Raw genomic sequence first — 11,217 nt, forward strand, 5'->3', positions numbered from 1 at the left:
TTTAGATGGACCAACCTATTTCTCTAAGGATACTAAGAATCATTCTAGTGATGACACATGGCTACAAAAAAAAGTTGCAATGCTTCTCAAATAATATATAGGGGATGTTAGCACAAATAGTTATCAATAAAAATAAAAATTATGTTTGATTTAATTTGATGAAAATGAAAACAATAAATAACCTTTTTAACTAAAAACAAAATAGTAAATTATTAAGTTAGATGATTTAATTATGAATATCATATTAATAAATAAATTATGCATATTTTTTTGATCATATTAATAATATATACATAATTAAAAAAAATTATATATTATTTATTTTATTAAATAATTTTTATATATGTATACAGATATTTTTAATTAATCGGTATCTTCAGTTTAGTCGGTTTGATCGGTTTATATACCGAAGCATATCCATACATTGCGGTTACTTAAAAATAACATCCATTCAGTTTATTTAGTACTACCAAATCTAAACAATTTTATCTATTTTGGTACGTTTTACCGAATTGAACACTTAAATTTTAAAACTGTGTAGATATATTTTAATATTTTTATTATGTTAATCATGTCAGATACACAAGTAGATTATCTATCTGCTTAAAGATATGGTAACTCGGCATGTACCTAGCTCTGGAAAGATAAACTCTTAACTATCTCATCAAAGTCAACTAAGGAGACTAGATAAAGGAGCGTGTATAAATGACTCTTCAAATATGAAACTTATAGAAAAAGGAGTAAATGACTTGATAAACTATTTTCATCAGGTTCGAATAGACAGTTTCTTATGCAAGCTTTGGAGGATATACGGTACCACAACCACAAGTGACTTTAACTATTATCTCTCGTCTCTCGTAATCTATAGTATGTATTTATTTTTAAATAGATGAACCTTGACCATTTTTAAAAAAAAATAGACGTAATATAAATATACCATTGATCAGCGCGAACATTAAATTTTAGTTTAAGGCTTGATCCAGTTAATTAAATTCCTTTTCAGTTAAGATTTACTTAGATAGAAGATGCTAACGGCCAATGAGAGAGGCACTGGAGAGATGCAAGGACCTGGGACTCAAACGGCTGCGATGCGAATCTGACTCTTCCCAACTGATCAAAGCCCTCACCTCAAAGGAGATCCCACCGGAGCTGTATGGGATTTTTTCGGATGTCTGCAATTTATCTATTTATTTTGATGAAATTTCCTTCGTTTGGATATCAAGAGAAAAGAACAATATTGCTGATAAGTTAGCTAAACAATGTCTGGTTGAGGAAGAAGCCTTTATGGCTAGCACCCTAACTCTTGCTATGCATTAATATAAGTTTGTGTTTCAAAAAAAAAAAAAAAAAAGCTAACGGCCTCTCTTCTTGGTCCACATTACACAGACAGATGGTCTCTTGTTCTGGACAAATGTCACGATAAACTTGTCTGATTTCTTCTAAGATATATATATATCTATCTATTATTATAAAATAGAGTTTAATCTCTCCTGGTGCCTCCACATAGGATTCCACATCAGAAATTCGTGCTCTGTAGTGACGACACCTGTCCATTCAACCGAAACACACCGTTTCATTTAAGTAATGATATAATTGATGTGGGCTTTAACGTGTTTTGCTTTTTCTTTTCTTATTTTTGATGGGTTTACTGGGCTATTTTTGATTAACAGAATGTCAAGTGTCCAGCCCAATAACAAAACAGTTCTATTGACAAGGGCATTATCTAAGATTAGGGTATTATCTTCTTCGTCGATCTGTCGGCTAAACCAACATTGGTGATACAAACATATCCAGTTAGACGAATCATTGTGAAGATTTTTTGTGGTGCTTCCATAACGTCGCTTCGTCTTTAATTCATATCCGCTGAAACGTTACGAGAGTCTTGATTGATCGTCTTTAATAAACACCTTAACTCAATCAACGCAAATCAAGGGATACTTATCCATGTTCTAGGCGTTGTTTATCCACCTATAAAAAGGTAATCATGCATCCCTAGAACACCATCTTCCATTTTGTGATTATCTAAAAAAAACTTATGTTTAGAATAATAACAGCTAACACTTCTCTGTAATATAGATAGTCATCGTCTAACACTCTTTGATATCTCTGTCTTCTCAAAATTGATTTTGTCAACACATTTGTTTCCACTTCATAATTGTTAGCGTCATCTTCAACGTATTCACTAAAATCAGCTCTCCACTCCTCTCTCGATCTCCATTACTTCCTTTGACCTTTTGTGGGAATCTTCGAATATATATAAATAAGTCCCTATCCCTTAAATTCATCATTACAATAAGAGATGTGTCTTCTATTATCCATGTTTTATGAACAAACCTGTTTAAAAAGTTTACCAGTTTTCTGGCTGATTCTTATACAAATCATTCAGGCAGCCATATTACCTACACTCTTAAAAAACGTTGTTTTCACGACTTATACATGTTCAATAATTCATACATTATACTTGAGCCTTTTGGTATCTTCATTGCTCAGGTTTTTACTCCAACAGAAAATGCTGCACGAGTATGTCTACAAACACGATAGCAACTGCGATCAACAAGAGCTTTCAGATATTTTCAGGAGGTAAATCACTGAAAACGTCTTCACATAGAGCTTTACTGAGATTCATACAAACTGTATTCCAGTTAGTGATTCAGCTAAGAAATTGGATTCAAACTCACTCTTAGTGCTGCTAATTTTTGAACAATCCTGAGAAAGCTATTAGTCTTAAAGTGGATGGACTTGTGGCTTTGACACTTAATCAAGATCAAAAAGAAGCCTATCCTATAGTCTTTCCTATTATTTAATGGTCTTTCCAATGTTCGTTTAATATGAGAATGAGATGATATCATATGTCTAATCAATGGTTTAGTGAGTTTGCTTATCTTTGTTGATGTTTTCCACTCTTCATGTTTGATGTTTTCAGGCAGTGAAGAAAGGAGAAGCTATGTTTGTTGGGCAATACCTATTCACTGGTACTGAAACAACTTCAGTTTGGCTTGAGGTAAAATTAAATAGAAGCTTTTGAATGGTCTCTATGTTGAAGTCTTAGACATATAAATTTATATTGTTAAATAAATAAAAAAAGAGTCGATATAATAAATCAATTCTTCCATGACCACATCGAATTCAGTCATGATCACAGTCATGGAGATGGAGGATGAAGAAATTTCTTAGATCACAAATCGCCATGCTGTACTTCTGGAGATGGGAAAGGTATGGTCTTAATGAATCAATAGAAAAGTTATATCAGTTGTGTTTTATAAGGCATAGATTTGAATCACAGAAAAAATCACAAATATGCTTCAGTGTAGTATCCAACAAAAACTATATTAAGCTGCAACTTCTTCATCCTTTGAAAAAGGACCAGGGGTTGATGCCCTCTTCATATTTTTTTCAATGTTCAGATCATGATTCGGGAGGGTGATGAAGCTGCGGCTCAGGAGGATGAGAGGGTTGGGAAGGAGCCTGAGGTAGAGAGGAAAAGAGAAGCAAAACCAGAGTTTGGAAAGCAGAAGGAGAAGAAGAAGGAGAAGCATAAAGCTTTGAAGGAGAAAGAGGTGATTAATAGTGCTGCGTACAAGGAGAGAGATACAGAAACAGGAAGAGTGGGAGGCTGGTGAGGCAGAGAGGAAGCGTGTAGAAGAATAAGAAGAAGAAGCCCGAGAGAGCGCAGAGTGTCAGGCTGCAGAGAGAGAAGCGGCTCGACTGAGAATGAGCCAAGAGGACGTGCTACACATTCTACAAGAGCAGCAGAAGTTATTTGATGCTTTGTCGATGCTAGATGTAGTCTTTGATAAGTTCTTTGAATCAGCATAAACATATATGCATTACATTTCTATATAGATGAATTAGAAAACATGTTTTATTAATGTGTCTCGAAGGTGAAAACAAAATGAACAGGTTTTGAAACTGTTAAATACGTACCAAATGTTTTCACTACAAGTAGATCGAGAAATTCATCCATTTCTTTTTCTCATCCGGCCATGTCCATGCAACCTGCTTCTTCTTCATGAAACTTGATTTACCAAGCTCTCATTCAAGTTTTTACGTTACTATAATAACTTTGTTCTACCACAAATTGCATGCTTTGCTTTTAAAATTTTAACTTACGAGTCTCTTCACAAATACCTTATTAAATAGTACACCTATTATAAGGATATTCAATACGGTAAAACCGAACCAATTAAAATGGGATCAAACCGAAATACATAAAGTGGTTATATTTGGTAATATCAAATAAAACGAATGAATGTTATTTTTAAGCAACAACTGTATATGAATATGATTTAGGATATAAACCGATCAAACCGACTCTAACTGCATAAACCAATTTATTAAATATAGTAGTATAACAACATGTAAATTATATAATATAATTAATAATATTTTTTTTTGATATGATCTTCAATTCTTCATATTTAGAATGTTGATTTACGCAATTTTATATTTTATTTTAAGTTTGAAATTTTTTTTTTCACTTTTATCAAATTAAGTAAATTTTTTTTTTCTTGACAAAAATTTGTGCTAATATTTATCTATTTAATAATATTATGAAATTATTAATTTTAATTCATGAGCTTTATTTTTGATATTAGTTTTATATGTTTACTAATTATTTTAATAGTAGAAGAAAACAGAAAACATGTTCTACTTAAAAGTTAGAATATAAGAATATCTTTATGTTTTAGTAAAACTGATATCTAATACATAAAATATTACAAAAGAAAATATGCTTATCGTTTTTCTTATATTAAACTGATAGACCGAATATCGGCAATATGTAAACCTAATCAAAACAAAGTAGATATGGTTTTATTATGGTTACTACTTTTTATAATCAAAATACCTAAAACCCGAAATCCAGAATAAACATCCCTACAAATTAACCACAACTACAAACATATGTAAGATTGTTAGTAAAAATCTCACAAATATGGTATCAGAAGTTAAAAACTCGAAGATTTCTTAACTATCAAGTAAATACTCACACCACCCGAACCAAAACAATTTACAGATACATACAACAACCTTATTTTCCAGTACAAGAAGCCTCCAACACGATTCACGAACCAAGTTAATAACACCTTACAAAAAAGGTGGAACCCAACGGTTTTAACATATCTAGGGTAATACATCAAATCACTATAAGAACTTTACATTCCAATTTTCATAAGGTCCAACCAGATGTACTCGCTTCAAAACCCACCGATTTTTTTTTAAAATACAATACACATCTCTTGCAAATGCAAACCCAAAATACAAACCACAAAATTATACAAAAAATAATTATTTAGATCACAAGTAAAATATATCCCGCCCGTAGAAATATTTTGATCAACTGACAAAGATATGTTTACTCCATCTGGCAAGGAGAAATATGGGGGACGTCACGGACAGACTCCTCGATCACCAACTATGCTGCAAGGCCATATTAATAAACTCGCAAGGAATCAAATTTCCACACTCCAAATGATGGGAATACAGCGTTATAAGAATGGGTTGGGAAGACAGCTTGCTTCTACAACCAAAGTTGCAGTCGTTGTAAAACATTTTTGATATAACATTTATTTTAAAAATGTTATGCTTCTCATATTGTATTACTATATTTTTAATGTATTTTTAGTTAACGTGTATGTTCTGATATATTTGGAAGATCACTAAGGTTTTATATTAATAGAAGCTCCGCTAGTTGAAGGGGAATGCGATAATATTCTGAACAAATTTTTTTTTTTTTTGGGCATATATTCACAACAAATTAAGTTTATATTTTAGCAAGAAAATAAAGTAAGAGGATATATTCGATCAAGTGTTTTGAATGATAAAAAAAAAAATGTTTGTGTTACTGACTCATATTTTATTTTGTCTTTTTATAAATTCATATTAAACAGATAACTAATCAACAACGCCACACAAACCTAATCTTTGAAAATAGGTCCCAGAAAGAAAAAAATGACGGGCACACAACGCTAGACTAAAATAAAGGGCAACAAGTTAATGGAGAAGCAGAATAAATCGATGGTTTTAATTTTCTAGAAGACGATATTGTTTACTCAAGATTATAAAGTCAGTCGTTTACCATTTGCACTGGAATCTTGGTCCATCTTCAACTACACTTAATGCAAAATATATATTTAAATTGAACAAAATAGTTGATGTTGAGAGAAACCAAATAGGAAAAAGTTGGCACATCCTGAGATTTTCTTTTAGGTACAACCGAAAGTGAGGCTTTATGTAAAATGAAATGTTCCTTATTTCTATCGAAAATACATCAAAACATTTATACGCGGCAAAGTCATGTCCAGTCCACCAAATGAAATGTCTTATTATCTTTATTCTAAAGTTTAAACCTACTCTTTCACGAGATAGCTTAACAAATACATATTTTTTTCTTCAGACGTCCGGGTAAGTTTCTTCAGATAGCTTATTAACAAACTCATTTTACTCTTATATGCATATTTTATCATTTAATGAAACCGTTTACTACATGTATATTGTTTTTAAGAAATAAGAAACTGTTGATTCTCATAATAAACCGGCATGTATTATAAAAGGATCGACAATCTATTTCCTCATAAAAATATCGTATAGCATCAGATGCAATCCAAATTAAAATCCCATGCTAAATTTATCTTTAAAAAGTTGAGTCAATCGACTTAAAAACCAAAAGAAATGATAAAATTAACAATCTGCCTTAAAAGCACTGTTGTGGATCACGTGTTGGATCAGAGCTGAATTAGAGCAAGGCAAATTTGGAGCATGTGAAGTGTATAATAGTGATTTTTGGTACATAGCTAATTTTGCATAAATGCGTACACAGAGAGTGCAATTATGCAAAATGCCCTAAAAAGTTAGAAATTTATTTTGCTCCAAATTAAAATTTCACAACTTCGAAACACACATACTCATGCTTCTAAATTTCAAAACACATAAATCAGAATAGATTTGGTTTATTATATATCTGTTAACCATTAACTATTTAAATATAATATTAAACTAAAATTAAACTTCATTACAATTAAATCAAACCAGTCTAAATTGTTTTAACCATACCCTACAATAATGACCCCACACTTCTTCTTTTTTCCCCATGTAAATCTTTTCTGGTTTCACTTTTTCGTTAAAATTTTCGTTCCATAAAATTTTAAACTAATGTATTCCTTAATCTCTCTTTGTGTTGTATCATAATCTTTCAAAAGGGAGAAGAATCTAAGTTTGTTTAGTTTTATCTTGTGATGCTTTTGTAAACGATCATGAAAAGAAAATTGTCGGTAAAAATCTGGAAAATAAAGGGTTTGAAGAAGAAGACAGGTGGTTGGGTTAGTTTTTGATATGGGTTTAGTTGTATTATGGTTTTGTTCGTTTTTGATTAGGTTTACTCGGTTTATCTTTATTTTGCAAATAATTTGTGAAGTTTTATTTCGAGAAAAAATAAGTTTTGAATTTTTTTTCAGATAAATTTAGCATACAATCGTAGTTTGATCCGCATTTGATAATATACGATATTTCTTTTAGCCAAATAGATTATCAACCTTATTATAAACAAGTTTTGCCAGATAAAACAACGAAAATTATAACAGAAAAAAACTTGTTGTCGACAGTTTTCGATCGTGTGAAACAAACATTAGTACTTGCTTAACATATGTTTTAATTATACCATTAAGTTTTAGTTAATATTATACCACTAGATGATAGCATGATAGCATGCACGCATGCGCGGGGTGAATTTTTTATATTAATGTTTGTTCATTAAATGGTTTTAATATTTTGCAATACTATAATCCTTATCGATTGTAAAATGGCGAATACAAATGTTTGTCTCTTAAATGTATTATATATCGTTGTTGAACAGTTAACATATTACAACTCATTTCTTTTAAAGACTTCATATACACAAAAAGAAATTAAGTTTTGTGGCTGACACTAATTACCAAAACCAGATAGGCAACATCGATTGTAAAATGATGAAAGGGGATTAGGTTTTCTGCTCTCGTTTTGTTTACTTGTCTCTCCACAAGTGATTTCATTTTTTACCTTTATAGAATTGTGTTTTTTCTCTCGATGGAAATCTGTAAAAATTTGTTCCGCTCCAGATAAGCATCAAATTTTTAAAGAAAATCACCAGCGTTCAAATCTAATATATCAAGCTGTTATAGAATATAAGTGCATACTCGAAATATAAATGTCTGTCTAGTATAAATTCACTAATTCGGTCTAAAAATCATAACAAAACAAATTACTTATTTTATAATTATCCTACGCTTTTGAAGTTTAGTTACTTAAGAGTATATCGATAAAAATATAGATAATACTTTACCATTCTAGTATATGTAAACTATATATTTATTAAATGATAAACCAGAAAACTTATAATAAATAGTTCAAATCTCTCTTTTTACAATTATAATAGCTATATAGGGTATTAGGGAGAAACAAATATTAGACGAATGAACAAATCTCTCATTCTTCGAACAAACTCAAAAGGAGGTGATTGGAATCTTGTCATGGTATTTCATCAAATACTTTATAATAATAAAAATAATGACTAAATTATTTAATCTGAATGAAATAATATATATATATATATATATATATATATATATATATATATATATATATATATATATATATTGCTTCCAATATTTAAAAATCACATCGATTTGAAGAATTGTATTTCTGGGAATGTCAAAATCAAATAAAATTTTAAAAACTACCTACTTAAAAAATAATATATATACATAAAATTATATACATAAGAGTAAGAACATAAATCAAAACCAATATCTTTTGTTAATTTACAATCATGTTTTGGTAAATAAATTAAAACAATCATTTTATTTACTTTATTTGGTATGTAATTAAACTTTAGTGATATTTACATAGATATATAAAATATATTTTAATATACATATTTATTATTGACACTTTCTATTCATATGATTTTATTAACATTTGTATATTTGCTGCAACAAAATTTTAAACCGTTAATCACAAAACTTTCAATGTAAGATTTTTTAATACAAATTTCAAAATTAAATATTAAGATCTCAATATTTTTACTGAAAATTTTGAAATTAAAATATTTATATATAGTATTTAATTTGATTTATATCCATACTATTTATCATTATTTGTATCGTGCTTGAGCAAAAACAAATTAAACCATTAATCACAAAATTTTCAATATGAGACTTTTACCATTTTTAGTAATTTATAGTCATTTTAAAAAATTCAAAAATATAACATAGAAGAAAAAAACTATTTTTTATTATATGCTTAATGTGATTGTTTAATTTTTTTAATAATATAAAAATAAACAAAAAAGAGAGAGGATACAAAATTGAATATGTATTATTCATAATCATTAATTTTCATATATATGTTAATCATATTAGATAATTTCGTATCTTTTATTTAATGAAATAAACGAAAAATTTGGTACACTATTAATCAATTTGATAATTAGTTTAATAAAAAATATAATATATATTTATGTGGACTAGCTCATTTTTCAAGAATTCTAAAAATCATCTTAGTGATAACACGTGGCTATAAAAACATCTTAAGAATTAATACATATGAGATTAATTATTTTATATGCGGTATAATAACGCATCTAGAATTTCTTTTGAGTTGTGAATTTTTGACGTGCCGTCGCAGCTACTGGTTGGCTACCCCAAAGTTAAATTATTTGAAAATCCATCATTAGTGATACGACCATTTTGTTTATTTTAATTTTAAGTAGTAATCATTATACATGACAGTTAACATAATAAAGAGCTAGCATCTTCAGTTTATAACATATTTTCAATAATAATTCTATAATGGGATGCATTTTATTTCAACCCTTCTTAAACCTTCTTCACTTTAAAGTGAAAATAGAATAATGAATTAAAAATAAATTCATTACTTAATTAAATAATTCCATTTTTTTCTTCATTATAAAACAAAAAAATAAAGTAAAATTAAAACCTTTTTTATTCAAAATTTCATTTTAAAGCAAAAATGAAGTGAACTTGGAGATATTCTAAAGTAACAAAACAAATCACAATAATCAAGATGACAATTTCTTGAGTAACTAAATATATTTACATATATAATCATCAAAACAAAAACTAAAAACCAATTGGTTGTAGTATAATAGCAATTTTTTGGGGTTTGATGTATATCCACATCATTCATATGTTCGATTCCTTCTGAAAACTAAATTATCATCATTTGGTCAGTCGGAGCTTGAATTTCGGCCCAAATTGTTTACATGGTAGATCAAACTCGGGTCTGACAGTCCACTCTGTAGCACTAAGTGCGTTCCTCCCGAGGCGTACCAAATCAGTCGCCATAGGATTTATCAAAAAACAAAAAACAAAAAAAGAAGCTAAACTAAAATACCCTTTGTTTACTATGATTTAAAGAAGAAAAACGTATCAAACCCAACTCGTAAAACGTATTCGTATCTAAGAAAATGAAATACTCTAATCTTTAAGTTTCCCCTTTCGGACAAAAAAAGGTAGGTAAAGGTGTATCTTTGGCTTATATGTTACCACTCAAACCAAGCACGTGTCATCGTCATTCATCAATTAATGGTGCAACGGATTAGGTCCGGAGGGAACACGGCGTTTCTCCACTCCGTAACGAGGATCGATCTCATCGCCGCCGTGTGCCTCCCCGGAACGAGGATGATGGTGGTTGTTTTTCCGGTGCTGGAAAGGTGTGAAGTCAAATGTGTGGGAGAGAGCTTTTCTGCTGACTAATCTACTAATGGTGTAGAGACGATGATCGTGGTGCTTCGAAACCGACGGCTCCACCACATTTAGAGAGTAGAGACGGTGGAGGTTGAAGAAGTACAAGTGGTGGAGGAGGAGGAGGAAGAAGAGAGAGAGCCAAATAACAATAAAGATTATCTGAGAGAATTTCAACGCCATGGAAGATGAGAGGAAGTAGAAGATGATGGAGGAAATTTTGGCATAAGAAGGCTTTTTTCTTTTCGTTTTTATAACCTGCCAAAAGAAATATTAATCAATAAGAAAATGCCAAAGATAAGTTTTAATGTTTGTGTATGTATCTGAAAACAAAACAAAAGAAAGTTTTGCTGGACGGTTTGGAAGACAATATGGTAAGAGCTCATCTATATATATATTCATGTATATTATATAGTTGACAAAGTGTAAAGTTTAAGAGATGTCTAACGGAGTGGGATTTTGTCTTTTCAACGCAGAATAC

General features: G+C 29.9%; 1 protein-coding gene and 1 non-coding gene across 2 annotated transcripts; one reads left to right on the forward strand and one right to left on the reverse strand.

Annotated features, from left to right (window-relative positions):
- The first annotated feature begins 100 nt into the window (after positions 1-100).
- On the forward strand, positions 101-5,263 carry LOC103852524. The gene is made up of 5 exons (XR_629944.3): positions 101-1,978; positions 2,491-2,580; positions 2,924-3,001; positions 3,131-3,213; positions 3,405-5,263. It is a non-coding gene; the product is annotated as an uncharacterized LOC103852524 (transcript).
- A 338-nt stretch (positions 5,264-5,601) lies between these two features.
- On the reverse strand, positions 5,602-11,009 carry LOC103852525 (CLAVATA3/ESR (CLE)-related protein 12-like; the record flags this gene model as incomplete). The annotated part of the gene is made up of 1 exon (XM_009129422.3): positions 5,602-11,009. A coding segment is annotated over one exon (435 nt), but the record flags the coding sequence as incomplete, so codon positions are not given.
- Between the last annotated feature and the right edge of the window lie 208 nt (positions 11,010-11,217).

Source organism: Brassica rapa, chromosome A02 (assembly GCF_000309985.2).
Source record: "Brassica rapa cultivar Chiifu-401-42 chromosome A02, CAAS_Brap_v3.01, whole genome shotgun sequence".
Lineage (NCBI taxonomy): Eukaryota > Viridiplantae > Streptophyta > Magnoliopsida > Brassicales > Brassicaceae > Brassica > Brassica rapa.